The 27,842-nt window shown below is 41.1% G+C and overlaps 1 protein-coding gene across 3 annotated transcripts; it reads left to right on the top strand.

Moving 5' to 3' along the window:
- Positions 1-23,253, top strand: GGH (gamma-glutamyl hydrolase). 3 transcript variants are annotated; one of them, XM_059994699.1, is made up of 9 exons: positions 4-206; positions 3,148-3,262; positions 7,224-7,274; positions 11,056-11,140; positions 14,417-14,555; positions 16,968-17,074; positions 17,158-17,248; positions 21,215-21,352; positions 22,872-23,253. In XM_059994699.1, the coding sequence occupies exons 1-9, from the start codon at positions 98-100 to the stop codon at positions 22,991-22,993; spliced, it is 957 nt and encodes a 318-aa protein (XP_059850682.1). In that variant the 5' UTR covers positions 4-97; the 3' UTR covers positions 22,994-23,253. The 3 variants fall into 3 exon arrangements, with proteins under 3 accessions (XP_059850684.1, XP_059850683.1, XP_059850682.1); XM_059994701.1 differs by lacking the exon at positions 21,215-21,352 and having other exon boundaries at positions 1-206; XM_059994700.1 differs by lacking the exon at positions 7,224-7,274 and having other exon boundaries at positions 3-206.
- The last annotated feature ends 4,589 nt before the right edge of the window (positions 23,254-27,842 follow it).

Genomic DNA, 27,842 nt, shown 5'->3' with positions numbered 1-27,842 from the left:
CTCGCCTTAAGCCCTGGATCGGCCGGGAGGCCGGGGTTGAGTCGCTTGGCTGCGCGCCGGCCGTGCCTTTGAAAGGCGGCGGGAGGTGGCGAGCGCGATGGCGAGCTTGGGTCTTCTGCTGAGAGTGCTGGGCCTGGTCCTTTGCGGGGCGGCGAGCCTTGGGCTGTCCGCTTCTCCCGCCCCCACCTCCAAGAAGCCCATCATCGGTGAGGAGGCGGCGGGGGCCGGGGGCCGGGGGCCGGGACCGCGGTGGGCGCTTCCAGCAGCTGCGCTCCGGCGGCTGCGTCCTGTCCTAGAAGACCCAAGTTCAGGGTTAGGATGTGTGCCTTCCTGTGTAGCACAGGGGCCAAGCCATCATTTGGATCGTGCTGAAATATAGCTAATTAATGCCTCGTTGATTTCCTCAACTCCAAGGCTCTTAAAATTGGAAGGGAGGAAGGTGCACTGTGAAGAATCCTGCGGATGGTTTAATTGTTTGTACTTAGCTAGGAATTTCTACTGATTAAACGAATTCTATACATGCATTATCTTTATTAAAATTTCACCGGCTGAGGGCGCATTTCGAGGAACGATGCATTATAACGTATAAAAATCGAATTGGCTAGATAATCAAGAAATAATGGTATACCTTGGTCTTAGTCATCTCCAGCAGAGGAGGGCAGCAGCGGCTGGTGTGATCCTAATGGCAGTTCTGTTCGGTGTTAAAGTGAAGCATGTCATTTTTCGTTTTCGACAAATGTATGTTTTAAAAAGAGAGTAAAATCAATTTGCATTGCCAGAATAGACATTTGATACTGGGCAGGGGAAAGCAACCCAGGAGAAATCGGCCCGGATTTTAAATTTGCAGAAAGTAACTTGTGTGTGGACAGGTAAAATGGTCTCATTTTAGCTGTAGTGTTATGCCTTTCATATTGTTTTTTGTGTGTTCCCCCCACCCCGAAGATGGGCACTGTATTGTGTGACTAAACAGAAAGTAGATGAGCATTTTTTCGTGTATATTGGTAGTGCCCAGTTTTCAAATGTGTTGTGTATCAGTATTTGGAACCCGGAATGCCTTATTTTATAAGCTACTTAAAATAGTGGTTAGAATCTCCCAGGGGAACTAACTCAAAGTATAATCTCATGTAGTGTGCTGGGAATTGTGGGTGCAGAGGGGAGGGAAAAAGGGAAGAAGAGGAGTGATTGTTTTCCCTTTGCTAGAAACAGTGGTTTCTAGGAAACAAGTCCAGGGTCAAGTATAGAAAAAGTAAGTAAGCTTTTGGTTTACCCTGATCCGTTAAGACAAAATAGTTAACTGAATACCTGTGTGCAAGGCACTGAGTTAGGAGTGCAAAGGATCAACGAAAAGAAGCCGCGAAATTCATGAGATGGCCTCAAAGTATGGGTAGAATTTTGGTCCCATTTTGAGGGGCGGGGAATATAGCCGAGCTCTTGTCCCAGGATGGAGAGGGGGCGGGGGAGAAGTTGGTGGAACTTACCTACTCTAATGTACTTTCCTCCTTTCTAGTACCTTGTGTCCACATGTCCCCAGCCCGCCTTTGTGGCACCTCATCCTTGCCTGTCCTGTAACCACTCCATTTCCTATGACACTCCCTAATTATTTCCCTGCTAACTGTTATTGTCCTTAATAAGGGCGATCTTCCCGCTCCATGAGGAGAAAAGCAGTCTTACTGAACAAAGTTTGGCATGTGGCATATATGTTAACTGAGTGCCTGATGAATACCAGTTATTGTAAGAAGCTGGGGATGCAGGTGACTGACTGATAAGGACGGCCCTGCCTGTCAGGGCCTGCAGAGACACTGGCCTGCAGAGACACTGAAGGTGTTCCAAATGGTGAAGTAGTGAGCGATACAGGCACAGGTATCCTCTCCGGAGAGATGTGTTTTGATGTGTCCTGGATGCCAGTGCTGTGCTGGGGCTGAGGTTTCAGGGCTAAGAGGCAGCCAGAGCGGTAGGTGGGCCCGAGCATCAGGGTCTGTAGAGTTTGTGAAAGTTTAGGAACCCATCGAAGTGCTCAAGCAAGGAGGTACCCCCTGCTGCTTTGATCTCTTTCTCTTCTCTCTCTGATTTCCTTTGCTGTCACTTTGTCTCCTTGCCAACACAGGACTCTAGTCACAGGCACTCCTTGCAGCGGGACAGGCACAGAGCCGACTCGGGGCCTTTGCACTTGCTATTCCCTCATCCTGGAACCGTCTTCCTCCAGATACCCGCATGTGGCTGACTCCCTCACCTCTCTGAAGTCCTGCCGACAGAGAGGACTTGCCTGGCCACCACATTTAAGAGACTTTCTTCTTTCCTGTAGATTGGAACTTACCCAATCCTTCCTTCCCCAAACACACACCTTCTTCTGCTGCTTTACTTTTCTTCTCGGCTCTTACCACCAGCCATCACACTATTGTTTACCCTTTTGATCTTGTTTACTGTGTTTCCTCTCTTCTCTCCCTTCCGCACACTGGAATTAAAGCCCACAAAGCAGGGATTTGGTTTGTTCAGTTCACTCATGTGTCCCCAGCACCTAGTTCAGTGCCTGGTATATAGTACGATTCAGTAATATATGCCAAAACAGTGAATGGTGATGTCATCGGATTTCTTTCCATGTGGAGAACTGGATGGAGTTGGAAGGCAGTTGCTTAAGAAAGGATGCAGAGAGACCTTTTAAGGGGCTATTATAATAGTCTGGGGTCGGGGGGACGCAAGATATTAGTTGCTTGGATCAAGGTGGTGGTGATGATGTTGGAGAGATATGGATAGAAGATATTTTCACTCCTTTACTTTGTTGTCAAGGAAACGATGTGCCTTAGAGTGTGTGTGTGTGTGTGGGAAGGGAGAGGCCTCCTTCTAGATTGAAGGATCTGTACTCTGAAGTTGATTCTAGGTTTTGTGAAAAAGGCTGGTGCTATTGTAGACCTACTTGGGGGGCTTATTTGGCCTCCCTAATGAGGCAAGAGAGAAGGCTACTTAAAACTCACATCAGCCTCCACTACTCCTTTCCCAAATTCTATAGACGTGCTTTCAGGAGAAGTTTCATATTTAATTCTGTGAATTAAATGAGTAGAGTAGTGACATTTCTAGGATGATGTGTTTCAGTTTCTGAGCAGGAAAAAAGGAAATTGCTTGAAAGTGAAACTTCTTTTTTTTGTAATTTAGGAATATTAATGCAAACGTGCCATAGTGAGAACATGAAAATCCTGGGAAAATACTATATTGCTGCATCCTATGTAAAGTATCTGGAATCCGCAGGTGCAAGAGTTGTACCCATAAGGTATGATTCGATAGTGTTTACTCTGAGTAATACAAGCTGCAACTGCTGTTTTATCTCTAAAATTATCTTTTATCTCTAAAATGAATGCTTTCTCTCCTGTGATCACGTCATTCAAGTGTGTTCACATCACACCTGATTTTTGTCACACATCTAATGCTTAGGAGTCTCTCATTAAGTCGTTTAAGGTGTGAAGCTCTGTGCATCTGTGATATCATTAGACATGAGGCATATGTATTAGACAGAGAATGAGATGAGTCACCTTTCCCCCAGAAAAGGTGATCCTCATCAGACAGCGTGAAAGTAATGGAGTGAAGGCATCTGCAGCGGCACTTCATCCCGTAATATTAGGGTAAGGAAACACTTAGGGAATCAAGGAGTGTTCTAGAAGAAGACTTTTAAAACACCTTTGCGCTCTACTCTAAAAGTTTGGGGGCTTCCCTGGTGGCACAGTGGTTGAGAATCTGCCTGCCAACGCAGGGGACACGGGTTCGAGCCCTGGTCTGGGAAGATCCCACATGCCGCGGAGCAACTGAGCCCGTAAGCCACAACTACTGAGCCTGCGCGTCTGGAGTCTATGCTCCACAGCAAGAGAGGCCACGATAGTGAGAGGCCCGCGCACCGCGATGAAGAGTGGCTCCCGCTCGCCGCAACTAGAGAAAGCCCTCACACAGAAACAAAGACCCAACACAGCAAAAATAAATAAATAAATTTATAGAAGTTTGGAAATTACTACTACAGCAGTGTTGCTTCAGTATAAATGACAGGTATTGCAATTTTAAAGGAGGTACATTATTTTTGTGATATAATGACCTAGAATAAGAAAATGACTCATGTCATATTCATGACATGACGTGATAATAAATGATGCATGTCATTTTGATTTGGAAAGAGTTGAATTTTTTAACAGAAACCTTGTAAGTATTGATATTATCTTATCATCCAAAATTGGCTATATTTGGGGGTCTTCCAGCACCCTCACCTAATCCATTATAAGTGATTTCACACACAAAACACAACTGTTTGCTCTGGGCAACTTGTTTTTGTAAATAATTTCGCATTAAACAATTGTAACAAAGAAAAGTACTGCTCAAAAAGAACATTAATACTAAAAATGCAAATATTACAATTTTGAGAATGGTACCACCAAATGGTTTTATGTTTAGAATCATAAGGATTGTCTTTTTGCTTGATCTTTTACATTTAACTGTCTCTACTCCAAGATGAACGTTCGCTTTTGACATTAGTCTTCAATTTTATAGTAGCAGATCTAATTTTTCAAATGAAATCTTATTTGGAACCCAGGTAACAGCAGCATTTTAGAGCTGAGGCAGAGGCTCTGGACAGTCCTTAGGACAGTGTTGCAAAGTTTTGATCCTGGAAGCTTTTTCTGCAAGCTCTTCTTTTAGGACCTAGTGCTGATAACACAGGTGGGAGGTGGAGAGTGAAAAGGCAGGTAGGCCAGTGCAGAGATGGCTGCTAGGTGTGAGTAGGCGAGGTGTGAAGCGAGAAGGGCTTGTCTTAGAGCAGTGGTTGTAGGATCGATGGGTACATATTCTTTAAAAAAAAATCAATAAGACCTGACGAGTAATAGAATGAAAGGGCACAGGGAGGAATAGATGAGAATGACACAAGTTTTGAAATGGGAAATTTTGAAACTAGGGAAGTTTTGAAACTGATGATTTGGAGAATACTGGGACTTAAGCCTGAGATACTGAAACCGTGACTGTCAGCATTCAGGTTAATTTCCAGCTTGGGTTCCCAAAGTTCACTTGAAGGTATATTGCTCAGAATTAGAATCACGTGATCCTGTAAAAACAATGTAATGCATGGCAGCTTAATTCCCAGAGGAACCTGCAGAGGATTGCCTAATGTAGAACGAGACAAGTGATCACACCGGTAACATTGGATTCATTTCTGAATTTCGGGTGCTGGGGACCAACTTCTGCAGTTTAGAAGGAAAAGGAGGAGGATGGGAGACCTAATCCTGGAGCAGCTGAAGAAGTTTGTCTTTGGTGTCCTTCCGCCTTCTGTCTGCTGCCTTCGCCCTTGGGTGGCCGGTGCACTCAGGTTATAATGATCTTCCGCCGCAGGACTAGGGAGACCCACCGAGTGTCCCCCACCTGAGAGCTGGCACGTGGCTGCCCACAAGCTGCTCTTGGTTTAAAAATGTGCTTCATTCACGCAGTGCTTAAAATATGTACAAATCAGAAGACTTTGTAAAAGTCTGAATTTTTGGCTTCCTTTTTTTTGAAGGCAGTTTTCTGGAGCTCATTTTAAACGGAGCACCTGCTCTCCATTGGCAACAGCGCCTGTCACTCCTTTTCACGTTGCTGAAGCTGTGTCATTTGCCATCATTACCAGACTTTCGCTGTTTTCTTTAAAAAGAACTTATTGAGAGGGTCTTTTGTTTCAAGAAAGTCTGATAACATGGAAGCACCGTCTGTGTTCAAAGAATGTGACCTGGTTTGTTTTGCCTGCAAGGCCTCTGAGGCGCTTGAGTTTGTGACACCCCCTGCCCCCAACCAACAGTTAAGCCCCTTAATAGTGATAAACAGGGCCCGAAAATTCAGTCATGGACAATGGGGGAGCCATTTACTTAGAATGACTGAAGTGACTGGAAACAGGCTGCATGGCTAGCTGGTAGGAGTCCCTGGAGCGCAGCTGAGTGATCTGAATCCATTCTGGTTCCTCGTGGTGGTAGCTGCCCATCTGGTTTAAATATCCATGGGGAAGCTTCTGGGTCCCTGCTGGTTCCTTCTTTGTTGACACAATCGGGAGATTGAACTGGTAGAATACTGGGACTCACATTTCATCTTCCTATCACTTCCCAAGTCACAGCCACCTGCCCATCTATCCTCCATTTAAGATAGTGGTAAGCACCACTGCAGTGTCACCCACTGCTTTGTGGCTCTCTGCCAGAGGAGGATTATTATGAATTTCTGAACAGCACAGCTCATTTGGGCTTAGAGGAGAGCCTAGAGGGGTTTTCTGGCAAAGCACAGCTAAGTCCGGGCATCATGGGTATCTCCTTAATAATGGGAGAAGTGTCCTAATGCCTCTAGAACTTTCCTGTGCGGCAGAAATGGACTGTAGTTGATATCTGAGAAGGCATTATGCCTTTTTATTCTCTTATGCAACCAGAAGACTCTGAACGTAGCACAGTTCTTGCAGGAATTCATAAATAGGATGCTCTTTTCCCTTGTCCTTTCATTCCGTCGAACTTCTGGAAGAGTAACCTGTCTTACTGTGACATAAGTCAAGGTTGTAGCCAGTTGTCACAGACTAATCCCGTGGGTTTTCTCTGGAGAAGGGAATAAGATCATCAATAACGTGGTAATTGTTAGGAAAACCTTACCAGATGTTTGATGAAGGGAACTTCAGAATAATTACCTGGGCAAATTAGGCCCATCTACAGGGACCTGCATGTAGTCTGTACCGCCTAGATCTGAACTCTTCTGACTTGTGAATACACAGTAGTTCTGAGACCTTTGCGGTTGGCGGTAGGGGTGGGTTGAAGCAGAGACTTGGCATTTATATTTTTTGCCGAAGCTTCCTGTAGTTAAGATGGGTATGCTAATAAATCTCTTAGTCTTTACTTAAAACTACTGAATATCCTTACTTTTCTTTTTTTTTATCTTGGCTAGCAGAGAAATTACTGGTACCCAAATCTCATGGTCTTTAATGTTTTGCATATTAACATGTACCTCACAGTATCAAATTACATTAGACCAGAGGAAAACATGTTTACTTGTCTGATTAGCAAAACAAGGATATAAGTATGTGGCTTTCATGTAGTTTGAAAAAAATGCCTCTAGGAAGGCAAAGAGGTGATATAGTCCAGTATTTAAGAATTATTTTTCACCCGGCTTTTAAAAATTAATGTGGTGACTTCATTTAGAGGCTTACTTTTCTTCTTAAGTTTTGGAAATGGATGTTTTGTAATTATTTTTATTGTTTTCAGGCTTGATCTTAAAGATGAAGAGTATGAAAAGCTTTTCAAGTCTATTAATGGGTGAGTTGCCAACATTGGTTTAATATAGTGTAGGAGGTCTAAGCAATGCAAAGAAGTACATATAAATTTAATACATGTTTCTATGTAGCTGTCTTACAGTGGTGTAATATTAGTTTTCTGAGTTGAGAGGTGCAGAAGTCCTGCAGAGAGAAGGCAGGTTAAGAAATAAATGTTACACAGTAGACAACATACAATTTTTTTTTAATGTGCGACATAGTCTTTATTCTTTTAATGCTTGTCTTAAATGTTTTGAAGCCACTTTGGAGGCCGTGGCATACTGCTTGCTTAGGGGATGTATAAGTCTTAAGAATGAGAATATTAATTGGTTATTTTTCCGAAGGTGACTTGGATAGAACTTGGAAAAAAAGTTTTATATCCTCTAGCTTCTCCGCAAAAGATATGATTGCTTAGCTCGCAGAAAAAAAAGCAACCCTCTTAATCATATGAAAAAATGTGCAACATTACTCACAATTAGAGGAAAGCTAATTATAGCAATTAAAAACCATCAAGTTAGCAAAGAGCAGAAAATGTGCTAGTACTCTGTGGTGAGGGTGTGAGGAAACAGTGTTCTTATCCTTTACTTATGGGAGTTGTTGATCCAAATAATCAATAAACAATTATTAAGGAACAGAAGAGAGTTTATTCGAGCCAAATGGAGGACTATAGCCCAGGAAGAAAGTGCTCTGGAAAAACACGATTTTATATCTTGACAGAGCAAAGAACGTACATCAAACACAAGGGTACATTCCTTCAGGGTTTTGACAGACAGATTAGCACATATACAGCGAGTCAGCATGACCTTGGTGTCTGGGAAGGGAACCTTATCTTTGAAGGACTACTAGCATGGACGTCATAGGAAGGGGAGACATTTATCCCCGTCTTCAAAGTGAACTTTTTTTGAAACTTCTGGATAACGTATTATTTTCTTAGTGGTTAAAGCAGTTGTACAGCACTTGGTTGATGCGCCATAAGATAGGCTGTTCTAGTTAGCGTAAAGTTCAAGCCAAATCATGTGTAAGCCAGGATGATGTCCCCATACCTCAACAGGTGAACATTTCTTCCATCAGGGTGAGTTACATAGTCTTTTGGGGGCAGGTTTTTTTGTTTTTTATTTTTGCGGTACACGGGCCTCTCGCTGTTGTGGCCTCTCCCTTTGCGGAGCACAGGCTCCGGACGCGCAGGCTCAGCGGCCATGGCTCACGGGCCCAGCCGCTCCATGGCATGTGGGATCTTCCCGGACCGGGGCACGAACCCGTGTCCCCTGCATCGGCAGGCGGACTCTCAACCACTGCGCCACCAGGGAAGCCCTTGGGGGCAGTTTTACAGTATCTATTGAAATTAAAAATGCACATACCATATGACCCAGGAAACCCTTCAGAGGAATTTTATTTTACAAATATAATCAGCCCTTTTAACATATACACACTACTATATATAAAATAGATAACCAACAGGGACCTACTATATAGCACAGGGAACATACTCAATATTTTATAATAACCTATAAGGGAAAGTAATCTGAAAAAGAATATATATACATACATACATATACATACATATATGTATAAAAAAATGAATCACTTTGCTGTATACCTGAAACTAACACAACATTGTAAATCAACTATACTTCAGTAAAAAGAAAATAATAAAACAGAAAGAAAAATATAATCCCCCCTTATGTGAAGACTTAGGCCCAAACATATGCATTGTAGAATTGTTTGAAATACTTCTGATTTAGAACCCATCCAACGGTCCATCAGTTGGGAATTGGATAAAAAAATAGACTATATGCATATAATAGAATATTATGCACAGGTTAAACATGAGGCTATCTATAGATGTTGCCCTGAATCACTATTGTTCTGTGAACCATGTGATAAGAAGCAAGGCACATAGTGGTGTGTATAGTATACTACCATTTACTTTTGTTTTTAAAGTTGGGGTGAGGAGATATATATAGCATATATGAGGTCAACATAACAAATTTTAATGGTGGTTATTTATTTTTACTTTTTTTTTTTAAAGAACACCCATCTTTTTAAAATAATTAATTAATTAATTAATTTTTGTTGCAGTGAGTCTTAGTTGCAGCAGGTGGGCTCCTTAGTTGTGGCTTTGTAGGCTCCTTAATTGTGGCATTCGAACTCTTAGTTGCAGCATGCATGTGGGATCTAGTTCCCTGACCAGGGATCAAACACACGTTCCCTGCATTGGAAGGCAGATTCTTAACCACTGCGCCACCAGGGAAGCCCCATAATGGTGGTTATTTCTAATCAGGAGTGGGATGGAGGGAGTCTATTTTACTGTAAAACTTTTATAAAAAGAACTTTTTAAAAATTTTAGAAAACTGTTCATTTATTAATATTTTTTTTTAAAAAGCTATGTTCAAAACAGTCGTTTGTATTCACCTCAGTTTGGATCAGTAAATATTTACAGTAAAGTTAGTTCAATTTAGTGAAACATTTACAATGCCTGTTATATGCAGTGTACTTTGGCATGGACAAAGATAAATAAGTCCCGGAGAGAGTATATGGTAGAACCTCAAAAATATACAGCAGGCAATGAGCAGGACTCTAATGCCACTTCCGAAACACCTTTACTGAGCCTTGTATGAAGTTTTTATTTTTGGGGAGGGCGGGGCTTGCAGAGATGAAAAGGCAGAGCCTTGCTTTGAAGGAGTTTGTCAACCGAGAGGGACAGTCAAGTTTTACTTTATGAATGGACTTTGAGATTAAACATACCAAGTTTGTTCAGAGGCAGCTTTTTAAATACTGAGTCAATGAAAAGGGAGAGCTGCTAATGAGTCTTCATTAAGCCACTTTAAACTGTAGGGTTTTCTGCTTGGTTTTGTGGCAGATGTTCTGCCTTATAGTTTATATATTTCCTACTAGACCACGATCCTACTAACAGCAAAAATTACCCATCTTTGTCTCTGTGGGCTAATACCTATTACTGAATGAACACAGTCTCAAAGGTGATATTTCACATGTCTCAAATTCATATTTAAGTATTTTCAAAAATTTTAATATATTTAATTCAACCTTTGTAATCTCTTTTGAATATCCTTAGTTACTTTAAGAGCTTTTTAGAGTTAGTTTACAAAGTTGATGTGAAAACATAAATATTTTTCTCTCTCTCTCCTTTATGTGTAGGGTAAAATAAAGTCAAATGCTTGTGACTCCCCTTTTTCTCCTAGAATTTTTTAGAATGGTAATTGTGTTCTTTTTCAAAATTTTCTAACACCATTCTTATTTCTGAAGAGATTTCAGGGTAATAATAATAAATTTTAAATTCCATAGATATTTAATTCTAGCCTACTATATTTTTATGACTAGTTTGTTCTTTATTGTTAAAACAGATTTTTTTTGTGAGCTAAGCCTGACGCATGATTATGGACCTGCAGTTGATATTGGCATCTCTGATCATCTTAATTTAAACCTAGCTATACTTGGAATTTTATTTCTACTTGATTTCTAGCTGTGTGTATTCTCCTCCCCTCCCCCCATTTATTTTACTTTAATTTATCCACACTCTATTTCAAAAATAAACTTGTTTATCCAAGAGGTTTGGTAGAATATGCACAAATTCATTGTTAACTGCAATAGTTTACAAATGGGTGGGATTGTAAATATTTTGTATTTTCTTTTTGCCTAATTTTTCTCATTTTCTCTAATGATCTTGCTGCTTATGTAGTAAGGAAAAGTTGTTTTAAAATAAAATGATTGTTTATTTTCTGGGAGTGGGGAGGGGTTGAAATGCACGCTGTTTGATGTTGTTTCAGGATCCTTTTCCCTGGAGGAAGTGTTGACCTCATAAATTCAGGTTACGCCCACGTGGCCAAAATATTTTACAAGTTGGCCATACAGGTAAACCTCAGTTATTTCTTATTATTCCAGGTGAGCTTTTGTAATTTTCCACGAGGATAATTCCTTTTTTAAGCACGTGGTAATACTTTCTGCACAATTACCCTAGTCTCGTCACACCTTTAGCTGTTGGGGTGCCTGTTCTTTTCCAGCCAGTGGCAGCTCTTGGCCATTTTCTCTGCGCTTCATTTAATTCTGGGCTCCAGGGAGCCTCAGGGCCCTGCTGGCCGGCCCTCTCTGTTTGGGCTCATTAATGTGAACCAGGCCCTCATGGTGGCCAAGTAAGCTGGCTTCATTATGTACTGGGCGTTGTTCATGTGTTGTGTTTTTTTTTTTTTTAATTATTTTTTTGGCTGCGTTGGGTCTTTGTTGTTGCATGCGGGCTTTCTCTAGTCACGGTGAGCGGAGCTACTCTTCATTGCTGTGCGTGGGCTTCTCATTGCGGTAGCTTCTGTTGTTACGGAGCACGGGCTCTAGGCATGTGGGCTTCAGTAGCTGTGGCATGCGGGCTCAGTAGTTGTGGCTCATGGGCTCTAGGACGCAGCCTCAGTAGTTGTGGCGCACGGGCTTAGTTGCTCCGCGGCATGTGGGATCGTCCCGGACCAGGGCTCGAACTGTGTCCCCTGCATTGGCAGGCGTATTCTTAACCACTGTGCCACCAGGGAAGTCCCTGTTCATGTGTTGTTAATTCTCATCTCCTCTCCGTGACTTGCAGAGCCTCTCGATTCCTTTTTAGTCTCCTAAAAAGACTGCTCCTGCCTTTGCACCATAGCTCAGACCCTGGCTATTTCTCCCCTGAACTGTTAACAGCAATTTTCTAATTAATCTTGCTGGTCCTACTATCTCCCCCAACCTTAAATATTTCCCTAAGAAACTGCTTTTAACATATGAGATGCTTGTTTGAAAACTTAATGGCTTGGCTTGATGACCTGTATGTAGCCTTTTATAGTCTTTGAGTCAAGATATACAGTGTGTCCACAGCTCACCTTTTCCAGACTTTGCTTGTGCAGGTAATTGCAGCCAGGCTGGTATTTCCAGCACATACTCTGTGTCCTCCTACTTTCAGATCTGCTTAGGCTGTTCCTTTCTACCCCGTCCCTAATTTGTGCCTTAGCCAGCTTTTCAGGGAAGCCCAGAGACAGAATATCTTGAAGTTAGCTGTTCATGTCTCATCAGATTGCATGGCTCTGACACCCTTTGAGGCATTCCTCATTTCATATCATATGGTTCCATGTACTTAGTACATGCTCAGTAGATATTTTTTGGAAAAACTAGGGAACAAAATTGAGATTTTATAACATGAGTGATTTAAAATGCATTTGGAAAGCATATATATGAACATTATAAAGCCACTCTTCCTTTGCATATAGAGACTCATGTAACTGGCTTGTTCAATTTAAAAAAAAAGGAGCCACCTAACCCGTAAGACCCAAAGGCCTATTTAAAAAAAATATAATTAGGGCTTCTCTGGTGGCACAGTGGTTAAGAATCCGCCTGCCAGTGCAAGGGACACGGGTTCGAGCCCTGGTCCAGGAAGATCCCACATGCCGCGGAGCAACTAAGCCCGTGCACCACAACTACTGAGCCTGTGCTCTAGAGCCCGCGTGCCACAGCTACTGAAGCCCGCGCGCTTAGAGCCCGTGCTCTGCAATGAGAAGCCCGCGCACCGCAACGAAGAGTAGCCCCTGCTCGCCGTAACTAGAGAAAGCCTGTGCGCAGCAATGAAGACCCAACACAGCCAAAAATAATAAATAAATAAAAATAAATAAATTTTAAAAAATGTAATTAGCTACTTGAAGATTTCAAAGCAAAGAAAAAAGCTTAGCAACCTTGAACTTCCATTTAGCTGTAGCCACTGGGGTCCACAGGCCCTGATGAAGAAGCCCTGAGAAGTGATTTCTGTGAGATCTATTCGGTTTCACTCTGTGTCCTTTGCTCTGCTGATCACAACAAACAAAAGATGTGGTCCCAGCAAATGGGGGTTTAACATTTAGTTCAGAAATCAAGTTTGGTGTGCATATGGAAACAGAGAACAGTTCAGCCCTCTTTTGTGTTTATTGTAAGTGGATGCAGTAAGACCCTTCAACATAACGTATACAATTCTAACTTCTAAAAATAAAATTTTCCAGACTTGCATATAAAAGTATTAAAATCCTATCTTGAGATAGGAAGTATAGGAATTAATGCTGTTCTATATTTTTCTCATTGAAGAACAGAAAAAAACTCCCTAACAATTTCCTCATTTAAAATGAGTTACTGTTAGGTTATAAATATATATATATATATATATTTTTTTTTTTTTAATTAATTAATTTTTTTTTTTGCGGTACGTGGGCCTCTCACTGTTGTGGCCTCTCCCATTGTGGAGCACAGGCTCCGGACGAGCAGGCTCAGCGGCCATGGCTCATGGGCCCAGCCGCTCCGCGGCACGTGGGATCTTCCCGGACCGGGGCACGAACCTGCGTCCTCTGCATCGGCAGGTGGACTCTCAACCACTGCGCCACCAGGGAAGCCCTGTTAGGTTATATTTTACAGTCTATGCAGGAAAACCACTGCTTTTAGAAAAGTTACAAAACCCAGTTTTGTAACTATCAGCACACTTGGGTTTAATCTTTGGTTAATCAGAAAATTCAGTTGCTGGAATGCTTCTCCCCCAGTCACACTGGTTGTTGTGACTTCCTCTGAAGAAACCCAGTACATTTGTACTTTTTTAGTTGACAGCTTTTACTCTCTGAAATTTTATTTTACTTTTGCTTGCCGACTGTTCCTTTCCTTCCAGATCATGGCTTTCACCTGATTTAAATCTGATTAGCTGAAGGTGGTATAATGCAGCTGTTACTATAAATTCTGAGATAATGGAGGAAAGACTTCCATTCAGAGTACGTTCAAAACTGGACAGTCATTTAAAGCAACAAGATTTGTAGAAAATGTGTAAATAGGCATTTATCTAGCATCATCCTTGATATTTACAGTCCCTGAATGTTACATGTGTTGTTCGGTAGTTGACTGGCAAATGTCTGTATCTTTCCCAGCACAACTGAGTTTGGATAGTTTGGTTAATTAAACCTGAACTATTATGTGGGAGCTTGATCTAAAGAGAAATTAAGTGATATCCTACTGATAGAAGAGAGAGTAAGTGATAGCCTACTACTATTGATCCTGGAAAACTCCTTAGAAATCCATGTATACCTCAGGTGCCAATCTTGTACGACAAATCAAATATATAATTTTTATTTTGAAAGGTTTGAGTAAGCTTAGTTTTCTCTTTATTCTGCACAGGGTTTTGGTAAGGGAGACTATTTTCCCACGTGGGGGACCTGCCTGGGATTTGAAGAGCTTACGTACCTGGTCAGCGGAGAGAGCTTATTAACCCTCACAGATACTGTTGGAATTAAAATGCCACTGAACTTCACTAGAGGTAAGAATTCTCTTTTGATCCTGAAAAAAATATTAACTGGGCAGGATTAATAAGTTGCAAATATCAGAGTAAAAATATGTTCATAACATTTGTTAATTTTCAAATTATTTGCACAGGCTGAAGATGTGAATGGTCACTTTTTGTACTGAGTTATAAAGCTGGCTTAAGGAATTTTGAATGTTGATAACTTATTGCTTCTAGTGACGTCAGGACAGTGCATGATTAAAAACTCTAAAGTCAGACTTGGTGTTGAGCCCTAGCGTTGTCACTGCTGCCTTGGGGAATCATTTACCCTCTCTTAGCTTTAATTTCCTGATTTGTAAAAGCGTTTACCTCTTAGGATTTTTTTGTGAGGATTAAATAAGATAATGTTTTCCAGGTACTCTGATAAGCACTTTAAATATTACTCTAATAAGTGTTAGCTCTTATTATTATAGTCAGCATTTTTCCCTTGGCTGTGTACTCTGTTTGGATCCCAGATAGGGTGCACTGCAATTCCATTCTAGTACTAACGACCTGGAGTTAGCACAGACTCCAGTTAAAGGTTATCTCCGTGACTAGACTGCCCTTCTGTCGGATACCAGCCACGAGTCATACCCCGAGGCCACCCATACATCTGATCAGATGGCCATGAATCTTGGGATTCCCACAATCCCCCTCGGGTTTAATAATGAACTGGAATGACTCTCAGAACTCAGGAAAGTGCTATGTTTGCAATAAAGAGTTTTACTGTAAAGGATACACATGGGGCAAGGTCTGTGAGGGAATATAGAACTTCTTGCCCTCTCCCTGTTGAGTCAGGGCACGTCACCCTCCTGGCACATCAATATGTTCACCAGCCCTGTAGCTCCGGTGAACTTTGGTGCTCAGAGTTTTTATCGGGACTTTATTATGAAGGCATGGTTGATTAAATCATTGGCCGTGTTATTGAACTCAATCTCCAGTCCCTGTCTCATCCCTGGAGATGAGGCTAGCTCAAAGTCAGACCTGCTCTAGAAGTCCAATGCATGTCCATTGCACTACATAGCCAGGTAAAGTCAGACCTGCTATAATCACGTGGTTAGTTTTTCTGATAACCAGCCTCATCCTGAAGCTGTCCAGGGGCCACCTTGTGTCACCTCATTAGCATTACAAAGACACACCTATCAGTCCGGAAATTCCAAGGGTTTAAAAGCTCCCAGTCAGGAACCCAGGACAAAGACCAGACAAATGCTTTATTTACCAATCTGTGTAAATAGATCATGATTCTTGGAGGTTACTTGATTTCTGAATCATCAGAATTGAATGTTGAATGCTACCAACCATTCCTGTTCTCAAAAGGATTTTGGATAGAAAGTAGTAGTTGTTATACATAGAATCTATAAAATGCTCTATACTTTTCAAAGCTTTTTCTCATATTATCTCACTTAATTACTGCAAGAATCCTGTGGGAAGTGTATGTATCAGGTCAGTCTCTTTTGGTTGTATGTGGTTAAAACCGAGTTTATACAAAAAAAGGAATGAAATCTGCTGAAGTAAGGTATCAGCGGATTTTTATTATGTAGGGCTCTGGGATTCTAATGGAAGCCATTAGCATCCTGAATGAGGGATTCATTGAGGGACAGCTGGCGTTAGGGCCTTGAACACCGTCAGGATTTTCTTATCCCTTTGCTGGCATATGTCTGTGTCAGACTCCAGAGCCTTCATTGAGGTAAATTGCTTCTTTTTTTTTTTTGCGGTACGCGGGCCTCTCATTGTTGTGGCCTCTCCCGTTGTGGACGGAGCACAGGCTCCGGACGCGCAGGCTCAGCGGCCATGGCTCATGGGCCCAGCCGCTCCACGGCATGTGGGATCTTCCCGGACCGGGGCACGAACCCTTGTCCCCTGCACCGGCAGGCAGACTCTCAACCACTGCGCCACCAGGGAATCCCATTGCTTCTTTTGATCTATTTAGTGAGTAGAATTATCTTGGCCTGGTTAATGTTTTTTCCTACGTTGTTGGTATTTTTACCCGTTTAAGTCCCAGATACCTTTGAAAATGTGTTAAAAGTTCTGGGTCCTTTCCTGAGAAAACAAATATATACACATGTGGAAAATTTCACCTATTTTTCAGCGCTGTCTAGAGAACTCATTTTGAAATCCTCTGCTTACTCTCTGGCTAGCCTGCTCGTTATCACATCTGAAGAATTTTAGTTATTTATGTTACAGTTCTACAAGAAAAGTAATTAAGTATGGAACATATTTGGAATTGTGTGTTAAACTTATTTTGTGCTTGACTAGAATACTTCTGTGGAAACGATGTGTTTGCATATCATTTAGTCATCTTGATTATGTCTTAACAATGGCCTCTCTCTGGCTGAAGATCAGTTGACTTCAATGGATTTTATTTTTTCTGTGTTTAAATTATTTCTTTTTATGCTTGAATTATTTCAGGTCCATTGCAGAGCAGAATGTTCGAGAATTTTCCTGCTGACTTGTTGCTGTCATTAGCAATAGAACCTCTGACTGCAAATTTCCACAAGTGGAGCCTCTCTGTGAAGGTATCACATTAATAACACAATGAAATTAATGCATTTAGATTTACTACAGAAGTAATTATTTTGTTTTTATTTTTGCACTTTAGAATTTTACAATGAATGAAAAGTTAAAGGCGTTTTTCAATATATTAACTACAAATACAGATGGCTCTATTGAGTTTATTTCAACAATGGAAGGTATGTATCACTGCAGATGTACACTTTATTTTACTTATTATATTTATTAATTTTGATTTTATAGTTCTCTTATGAATAAGATCATGTTACTTTGGGGACTGAAGTTAGAAGTTAGGGCATTTTTGGAGACAGGAGGCCTGTTTTGCCCATGTTCCAAATCAGTTGTGGTTCACCTGGGTCACCCTCTATGATAGGGTGATGAAAAGGGGAAGTGAAGAGTAAGGGGAGAGTGGATGAAGAAATAAATGGAGAAAGTGATTTCTGTTTCTAGCAATACTGCAGCTTAAGTACGTGCTGCAGACAACAGCAAAAAATGTGACTGACATACAGAAAAACATCTTCCTAAGTAAATACATTGATGAAGTGACAGTAAGGGTATTCAGATCCCAAATTGCAGGAGGTAAGTGGAGTATTTAAACCAGCCTTATTATTGAGTCATGGGAGCTTGAGATGAAGCTCAGGACCCCCCCTCCCTGGAGAGTACCCCCGTGGAGCAGGACGCGGAAGGCTGGACCCTCCGTGAATCCTGCCTGCACAACTGCAGGGAGAGTTTGCCATCCTGAACCGTAGCGCTAAGCGGGTGGGCTGGTAAATCAGTAAAGCCCCGAGTGTTTTCATGACAGGCCGGTCTAGCGTGGCCCGCGCTATACTAACTGGGAAGTTCGGCACATCTTAAGTCAAAAAGTGTGTTTGAAGCTATCCCGGACTGATAGTGCCTCAACGTGTGTGTCAGAAACAAACGTCAGTAGTGCTCTCTGGAGGAACCTGCATTTTTCCGGGACTTTTAAGAAGTTTCCATATGAGGTTTTAAGGAAAGTGATTGGTTCACAGCCAAAACATCACAAGTGCACAAGGAAGCAAAGTACCATGAATGAGAGCTTGCAGAAGCAGTAGGTGGTCTCTCAGCTGGCGAGACTGATTGGTGCTACTGGTGAGGCCCGAGCACTGGAGTGGAGTCAACTGGGACGAGGCAGAAGTAGTTCATGCTATTCGCAGGTTGTGGCCATGTCACTGGCTCCCTTGTTGGGGGAGGTCAGATGTCTGAAGGTTCAGAAACGACCTCCCCGGAATTCTGGGAAGGCTGATGAATGCAGTCTGAAGTGAACCACTCTGAACTTCTCTCTCTAACCCTGTTTCCCCTCCTGTATTTCTTACTTTAGTTGACAGCGTTGCCATTCACCGCATCATCTAGTGTTGGCTGCCCTTGACTTCCGGCCCTCATCCTCCACATCTGAGAAGTCCGTGCCACTTGCTACTTCCCACATCCTTCTTGGGAATTCTTCTTCCCAGATCTCTCTATTCCTCCTGTCCGACTGCAGCATAAACCACCTGCCACCTGTGTTGCCGCAGGAGCTCTTAACCGTTCCACAAACCTGCCTTCCAGCCGGTCACCAGCAATCCCCCGAGATTCCAGTCTGACCACATTGCTTGGGGAGAAAGCTCCTCAGTGGCTCTTCAGCACTTGGAGGATGGAGTCTGGATTTCCCAGTCATTTACTCAAGGTCTCCCCCGCAGCCCTCGCTAGCCTGGATTCCATGCACCCTGTTCAGTACACACAGCCCTCCACAGAGCAGCACTTCTTGCCCCCGTGCTTTTCCTTATGCTCTTTCCTCTCCTCTGAAAAGCTTTCCTTCCTCCCCATTCCCTTCTGCTGATGGCCTCTTAGCTAGCTTTAAGAACTCAGGGCAGTGGTCAGCTCCTGGAGGCCATCCCTGCCCGTTATCCTTTCTCGCCACATCCTCAGTGCTCCTCCTTTATACTTGCTCTGCACTTCCTAGGAATGTCTCTTTGCACTTATTTGCTCATGTTCTGTCTTTCCTCCTAGGCTAAGAGCTCATTGAGAGCTGGGACTCTGTCATTCTTTGTGTTTCCAGGACTTTATGGAAATCTCAGTAGATGTTGAATAGATGAGTAATTATTTAAATGAAAGAGTATTGGCTTGGAAATTAGGGAATAGGACTTCATGTTGGTTCTGTTCCTGGCTATGTCATCATACCAGGCTCATTTGAAATTTTTATCTTCTGAAAGTTTTCTGACACCTACTAGATAGAAACACTTGAGATGCTCCTATATGCGCATTTCCTTCCTGTTCTTGATATTTTGTTCTAAATTAGTGAGCCAGGGCGTGATTCCTAGAGTTGTCAGGAACCTGCATTGATCTTTTATTGACGCAGTTTACAAAAAATGAGTAAATCTCAACTTGCTTCTGAATGTCAGTGTGTGTCTCTGTCCTATCCATTCATCTATCTGAAAAATCTTTATTACAATTTATCACTTAGGGTATTTCTTTTTTTAAATAAATTTAATTAATTAATTAATTAATTAATTTATGGGTGTGTTGGGTCTTTGTTGCTGCACGCAGGCTTTCTCTGGTTGCAGCGAGCGGGGGCTACTCTTCTTTGAGGTGCACGGGCTTCTCATTGCGGTGGCTTCTCTTGTTGCAGAGCACGAGCTGTAGGCGCGTGGGCTTCAGTAGTTGTGGTGCGTGGGCTCAGTAGTCGTGCCTCTTGGGCTCTAGAGCGCAGGCTCAGTAGTTGTGGTGCATGGGCTTCATTGATCCGCGGCATGTGGGATCTTCCCAGACCAGGGCTTGAACCTGTGTCCCCTGCATTGGCAGGCGGATTCTTAACCACTGCACCACCACTTAGGGTATTTCTTGTTCTAAATAATACTTTTCATATCTCAAAGAAATATATTAGAAGATCTGCCTTTCAGTTACCTATGTGTAACAGTTAATTTCCTGGTCATCCAGCCCATGGGTCTCCTGCTGGTGGCATCACATGTGGTTCAAGACAGAGAAAGAGAGTATGTCACAAAGAAGGAGGGGGGGGAGGGCGCAGTGGGGAGGGATGGAGTAGAGTGACCGGAGCTGCTTGCTGGTAGGTTCTTTTCTCTTGTGAATCTAGACTGAAGAAGGCTAGGATAAAATAGGTTTCCTTCTTCTGACATGATCTCTCTTAGCAGAGTCTCATGGGATATGCGGACAGTACCCTTTTCCCTAGATATCTCTACTTTTGGATAATTCATTTCTCTAAGTATTTCCCGTGGTAGTCAGGGTTATAATTTCAAAGCAAGAATAATAGAGGGAGGATTTTTTTTTCAATTAAAATGAGGAAAGGCATATGTGAAGAAAAAAAGAGATGAGTATAGATATTTCTCAGAAGGTAAATATTACACATATTTTTTAAAAAATTATGGAATTTTAAAGCCATATTTAGAAGCAGAGAGAGTAATGTAATGATCCCCCGGGTCCCTTCCTCTAAGCTTCAACAACTATCACATTGATATGGCCATTGTTGTTTCATATCTATTTTCTCCTCATACCAGCTTAGTTTTTGGAGTAAATCCTAGGGATCGTATCATTTTTGTATATAAAGATATTTAAGAATTCTAAAAATAAGTGAAGTACATTACCAAAAATCTTTCACACCAAATTTAAACTTTGAAAATCTATTTAAAAATTGTCAGCATGAAACCATGAACCTTTCCATAGACTGAGACAGAGACACAGTTGAGCCTGAGACTTATGTAAAAGGGCACTAAAGATGCTGGCGCAGTTCATGCTCATGTGAATGTCATTATAGAAGGGGATGAAAATGTGGTATGAAGTGGGGGGAAGAGAGTTGTAGAAGAAACTTGTGACTAATCAGATGTGCGGTTTACTATTGAGCTGGGATATATTCAAAGGCTCAGTTATTTCACTCTACTCTGATCACCTAGTAAACGGAATCGTATTTCAAATTATAAAAGGTTGTAAGTCAGTGAAATATTGTATTGTGAACTTTCACATTGACTGTGAACTGAAATTGTTTGTGTCTGAGAGAATGTGCACAGTTTAATTTTGTCTGACATTGGGTGTTATAAAAATAATGTTTTACACAGCATGTAAAACATAATTTAATTGTTAAGTAATATCCCAGACCATTGTTACTACTTAATACTCACCAGTCTATGTTCTTTGTGCAGGATACCAGTATCCGGTGTATGGTGTCCAGTGGCACCCAGAGAAAGCTCCTTATGAGTGGGGCAAATTAAAAGGCATTTCCCATGCGCCTAATGCTGTGAGGGCTGCATTTTATTTAGCAGAGTTCTTTGTGGCTGAAGGTAATATGGGGCAGGGGTTATAATTTTGTCTCTCTAGTGTGGTTTTGAAGGAAATCGCCCTCATCTGAACTTCTGTGTACTTTTACTCTGTAAATGTTTTGTAGGTTTAACTTTTAAAAAAATTAATTCATGTGAAAGCCCTGAAATTGAGATATTAGTCATTCAGATCAAACCAGGACAGTTCTTTCAGTTAACGGTACTGTACAGTCTTAAGTGGGCTGATTTCCTGAACAACAGCATAAAGATTGTTTTGTTTTGTTTTCTTGAGTCCTTTTTTCTTTAGATTCCCCTCCAATTACTCTTTTTAGGGATAATGATTTAATTATGACATTCTCTGAGGATTAGATCTTACTTTTCCAAGACAATTATGTAAATTGACTCTATACTCATCAGTCTGTGGTTTTAAGGCTGCCTATCTGTAGGTATTGGCACAGTGGAGAAAGTTAATACGCTTTGCCTGCTTTTTCATGATGAAAACACAGGCATAGTCATGCTAGGTTATGTTTGTGGGTAAATTGAGAATTTGGCTATAGATGCTTGGGTTTTAGTTGAGTGATATGGGTGTAAGACAGAGCTACGAACACAACTTGCAAGGGATTAGGGCGTCGCTCTGGCAAGTCGCGGCCCCGGGAAGATTTCCATGAACTTTGTTTGCATCCTCCCTTCACGCTTGCCCTGAGGTTTTATCAACCCTCCGTCCACACTCGCAGGTAAAGTGCTTCCTCCTGAGTTCACTGTGGTTTAGAATTGTGCTCCGGTGAACGGGTCATTTCATTACAAAAACCCCAAATTAAAAAAAAGTTCTCCCAGGTGTAGTATTAGTCCCAAGAAACATTTTCATGTCGTTCGTATAGGAGTGATGAGAACAGCAGAGAGCAGAGCAAGGCTCCCTGCAGCAGTATCACAGGAACGGCTACATGGCCTTCATTTTCCAACATCCCTCTTTCTAAAAATGCCACGGAGGCCTGTATTTACTTTATTTTGACTTTAGGGTAAAGTCTGAGCCCTCACCCCCTCACACCTAAAGTTTCGCCATGCGACTTCTTTGTGCCTCCTTGCTTTTCAAATTTCTGCCTTACCTGGGGGAGATGCCTCCCTTCTCCCCTGCCTCAGCTTTGCCAGTTTCTCCATCCTCTTGAAGCGTCCTCCTGATTAGTCTATAAAAACTTCTGTGTGGTGACTAGACAAGACTTCTTGAGCGTTAGGACCTTGCCTTGTGGATGTCGCCATCCCCAGGCCCTACATCAAGCTATGCACACAGTAGGCGTGTGATAGGCGTTTGAATGAAAGGGGAGTGAGCGCCACGTGGGGTCTGGTGCAGGGTTAGCACGGCTGCTGTCAGGAAGGCTCTACTCCAAATCAGGTGCTGCTTTATTTGGGGGAATTTGGTAAGACGTTTTTCCTTTTTGCTGGTATTATCCCACTTAATAATGCTGATTATAGGAAGAAATATTTTAAAGTAGCCTTTTGAAAATTGTATCCTATCTTTTTAAAAATTAACGCTTTCTTTTTCTTGCAGCTCGGAAAAACAATCACCATTTTGAATCTGATGTTGAAGAGGGCAAAGCACTAATTTATCAGTACCGTCCAGTTTATACTGGGAACATTTCTTCGTTTCAGCAAAGTTATATATTTGATTGAAAGCCTTCAATGTGTTAACAGAGAAATTTTGATTAACTCCATGATTAAACTGTTGTAATAACTTGTTACTCATGACGATAATAGAAGGCCACAGAGATTCCTTTTCTATGATGTTACTGGCTCTGATTCTTCATTCAGTATATTTGACTATATCACATTTGATAATCAGTCAGTGAGACAGATACATAATCTGAGTGTTTTTCATGGAAAAGCTTTCTTTTATCTGAAGATTAGAAAAAAATAAATTTATTGAAAATACAGATATTTCATTTTTTCTAATTGATTGATTCTGGAAATACATACCACTCCCTACCCATCCACCTACCTCATCCTTGCTGAAGACTCTTTATTCTTTTATTAATTTTTATTGAGTTATAATTAACATACAACATTATATGAGTTTTAGGTGTGCAACATAGTGATTTGATATTTGTATACATTATAAAATGATCATCACAATAAGTCCAGTTAATGTCACCATAGGAGATTGTTACAGTATCATTGACTGTATTTTCTCTATGTATATTACATCTTCAGGACTTAACTTATTTTGTAACTGGAAGTTTATATCTCTTAATCCCCTTTACCTACTCTGCCCTACCCCCTGCCTTTCTCCCCTCTGGTGACTACCTGTTCATTCTCTGTATCTATGACTGTTTCTGTTTAGATGTGTTTGTTCATTTGTTTTATTTTTTAGATCACATATATAACTAAAATCATTCAGTATTTGTCTTTCTCTGTCTGACTTATTTCACTTAGAATAATACCCTCCGGATCCATCTATGTTGCCACAAATGGCAAGATTTCATTCTTTTTTATAGCTGAATAATATTCCAGTGTGTGTGTGTGTATACATAATGGAATGTATATATATGTATACATATATATGGAATATATATACATACATATGTGTATGTATACATATGTATATATGTTTGTATATATGTATATTTATTGGGTTGGCCAAAAAGTGCCTTCAGTTTTCAAGTAAAAATAAAAGACACATTTTTCATTTTCACCAAGAACTTTATTGAAAAACATATTCACCCTTTTATTCCACTACCTTCTGCCATTTTTCAGGCAACTTCATAATTCCATCTTCCCAGAACATTTTACCTTTTTGAGCAAAGAACTGTACCAGGTACCTTTTACAGTCTTCCGGGGAATTAAAATTTTTTCCATTAAGAGAATTTTGTGAAGACCTAAATAAATGGAAATCCGAAGGTGCAATGCCCCGTGAATACGGCAGATGAATCAGAACTTCCCAGCCAAGCTGTAACAGTTTTTGCCTGGTCATCAAAGAAACATGCGGTCTTGCAGTATCCTGATGGAAGATTACACGTTTTCTGTTGACTAATTCCAGGTGTTTTTTGTTGAGTGCTGCTTTCAGTTGGTCTAATTGGGAACAGTACGTGTTGGAGTTAATCGTTTGGTTTTCCAGAAGGAGCTCGTAATAGAGGACTCCCTTCCAATCGCACCATATATACAACATCACCTTCTTCGGATGGAGACCAGCCTTTGGTGTGGTGGGTGGTGGTTTATTTCACTTGCCCCATGATCTCTTCCGTTCCACATTGTTGTGCGGTATCCACTTTTCATCGCCCACCACAATTTGTTTTAAAAACGGAACATTTTTGTTAATGATTAAGTAGAGAATCACATGCGGAAATATGTGAAGGTTTTTTTCCGTTTAACTTAAGTGGAACTCAGACATCAAAACAACGTAACCAAGTGGGTGCAAATGATTTTCAGCGCTTGATTTGGTTATTTTGAGGATGTCGGCTATCTCCCACGTGGTATAACGTTGATTGTTCTCAGTTAATGTCTCGACTTGATCGCTATCAACTTCAACTGGTCTACCTGACCGTGGAGCATCATCCAGTGAGAAATCTCCGGCACAAACCTTCGCAAACCGCTTTTGACACGTTCGATCAGTCACAGCACCTTCTCCATACGTGGCACAAATCCTTTTTTTGCGTTTCAGTTGCGTTTTTACCTTTCTTGAAATAGTAAAGCATGATATGCCGAAATGTTTTTTTTCTTCCATATTCGATATTAAAATGGCCATACAAAAATTTACCAATTTTGCTAATTTTTTTTAATGCTCTTTGATATGACAGCTGTCACGTTAACAATCTAATAAAATTGTTTTGAATGAAGTTAAAGACAACTAAGTGCTACTAGAGCCATCGTAGGCAGAAAACCAGACGAACATTTTGGCCAACCCCAGTATATGTATGTATGTATGTATGTATATATATACTGCATCTTCACTCATTGTGAAGTGTCTAACCATAGACACTTAGGTGGCTTCTGTATCTTGGCTATTGTAAATAATGCTGCAGTGAACATGGGTACATAAATCTTCAAATTACTGGCCTTTGTTTTCTTCAGATAAATACCCAGGAGTGGAACTGCTGGATCATATGGTGGTTCTAATTTTAGTTTTTCGAGGAAGCTCCATCCTGTTTTCCATAGTGGCTACACCAGTTTACATTCCCACCAACAGTGCATGAGGGTTCTTTTTCCTGCACATCCTCACCAACACTTGTTCTTTCTTGTCTTTTTTTTTTTTTAACGTCTTTATTGGAGTATAATTGCTTTACAATGGTGTGTTAGTTTCTGCTTTACAACAAAATGAATCAGTTATATATATACATATGTTCTCATATCTCTTCCCTCTTGCATCTCCCTCCCTCCCACCCTCCCTATGCCACCCCTGCAGGTGGTCACAAAGCACCGAGCTGATCTCCCTGTGCTATGCGGCTGCTTCCCACTAGCTATCTACCTTACGTTTAGTAGTGTATATACGTCCATGCCTCTCTTGCGCTTTGTCACAGCTTACCCTTCCCCCTCCCCATATCCTCAAGTCCATTCTCTAGTAGGTCTGTGTCTTTATTCCTGTCTTACCCCTAGGTTCTTCAAGATATTTTTTTTTCTTAAATTCCATATATATATGTTAGCATACAGTATTTGTCTCTCTCTTTCTGACTTACTTCACTCTGTATGACAGACTCTATGTCTATCCACCTCATTACAAATAGCTCAATTTCATTTCTTTTTATGGCTGAGTAATATTTCATTGTATATATGTGCCACATCTTTTTTTTATAATTTTTATTTTATTTTATTTTATTCTATCTCTTGTCTTTGTAATTCCTGAGCATCATCCATTCTTTTTTTTTTTTTTAACATCTTTATTGGGGTATAATTGCTTTACAATGGTGTGCTAGTTTCTGCCCCATAACAAAGTGAATCAGTCATACATAAACATATGTTCCCATATGTCTTCCCTCCTGCGTCTCCCTCCCTCCCACCCTCCCTATCCCACCCCTCCAGGCTGTCACAAAGCACCGAGCCAATATCCCTGTGCCATGCAGCTGCTTCCCACTAGCTATCTACCTTACTACGTTTGTTAGTGTGTATATGCCCATGACTCTCTCTCGCCCTGTCACAGCTCAACCTTCCCCCTCCCCATAACCTCAAGTCCATTCTCTAGTAGGTCTGCATCTTTATTCCTGCTTTACCCCTAGGTTCTTCATGACATTTTTTTTCTTAAATTCCATATATATGTGTTAGCATACGGTATTTGTCTTTTTCTTTCTGACTTACTTCACTCTGTATGACAGCTCTAGGTCTATCCACCTCATTACAAATAGCTCAATTTTGTTTCTTTTTATGGTTGAGTAATATTCCATTGTATATATGTGCCACATCTTCTTTATCCATTCATCCGATGATGGGCACTTAGGTTGTTTCCATCTCCGGGCTATTGTGAATAGAGCTGCAATGAACATTTTGGTACATGACTCTTTTTGAATTTTGGTTTTCTCAGGGTATATGCCCAGTAGTGGGATTGCTGGGTCATATGGTAGTTCTATTTGTAGTTTTTTAAGGAACCTCCATACTCTTCTCCATAGTGGCTGAACCAATTCACATTCCCACCAGCAGTGCAAGAGTGTTCCCTTTTCTCCACACCCTCTCCAGCATTTACTGTTTCTAGATTTTTTGATGATGGCCATTCTGACTGGTGTGAGATGATATCTCATTGTAGTTTTGATTTGCATTTTTCTAATGATTAATGATGTTGAGCATTCTTTCATGTGTTTGTTGGCAGTCTGTATATCTTCTTTGGAGAAATGTCTATTTAGGTCTTCTGCCCATTTTTGGATTGGGTTGTTTGTTTTCTTGTTATTGAGCTGCATGAGCTGCTTGTAAATTTTGGAGATTAATCCTTTGTCGGTTGCTTCACTTGCAAATATTTTCTCCCATTCTGAGGGTTGTCTTTTGGTCTTGTTTATGGTTTCCTTTGCTGTGCAAAAGCTTTGAAGTTTCATTAGGTCCCAATTATTTTTGTTTTTATCCATTTCTCTAGGAGGTGGGTCAAAAAGGATCTTGCTGTGATTTATGTCATAGAGTGTCCTGCCTATATTTTCCTCTAAGAGTTTGATAGTTTCTGGCCTTACGTTTAGGTCTTTAATCCATTTTGAGCTTATTTTTGTGCATGGTGTTAGGGAGTGATCTAATCTCATACTTTTACATGTACCTGTCCAGTTTTCCCAGCACCACTTACTGAAGAGGATGCCCTTTCTCCACTGTAAATTCCTGCCTCCTTTATCAAAGATAAGGTGACCATATGTGTGTGGGTTTATCTCTGGTCTTTCTATCCTGTTCCATTGATCTTTCTGGTTTTGTGCCAGTACCATACTGTCTTGATTACTGTAGCTTTGTAGTATAGACTGAAGTCAGGGAGCCTGATTCCTCCAGCTCCGTTTTTCATTCTCAAGATTGCTTTGGCTATTCGGGGTCTTTTGTGTTTCCATACAAATTGTGAAATTTTTTGTTCCAG

The sequence above is a fragment of the Delphinus delphis genome, chromosome 17, assembly GCF_949987515.2.
Source record: "Delphinus delphis chromosome 17, mDelDel1.2, whole genome shotgun sequence".
Taxonomy (NCBI): domain Eukaryota; kingdom Metazoa; phylum Chordata; class Mammalia; order Artiodactyla; family Delphinidae; genus Delphinus; species Delphinus delphis.
Note: the sequence above shows the minus strand (reverse complement) of the source record. Positions and strands in the feature narration are given on the sequence as shown.

What these genes read in the sequence shown, in the direction of transcription:
- GGH (XM_059994699.1), top strand. Translation starts at nt 98, where the DNA reads ATGGCGAGCTTGGGTCTTCTGCTGAGAGTGCTGGGCCTGGTCCTTTGC. An exon ending in TTTACAAGTTGGCCATACAG is followed by an intron (nt 11,141 to 14,416) that starts GTAAACCTCAGT and finishes TATTCTGCACAG; the next exon opens with GGTTTTGGTAAGGGAGACTA. An exon ending in AGTGGAGCCTCTCTGTGAAG is followed by an intron (nt 17,075 to 17,157) that starts GTATCACATTAA and finishes TTTGCACTTTAG; the next exon opens with AATTTTACAATGAATGAAAA.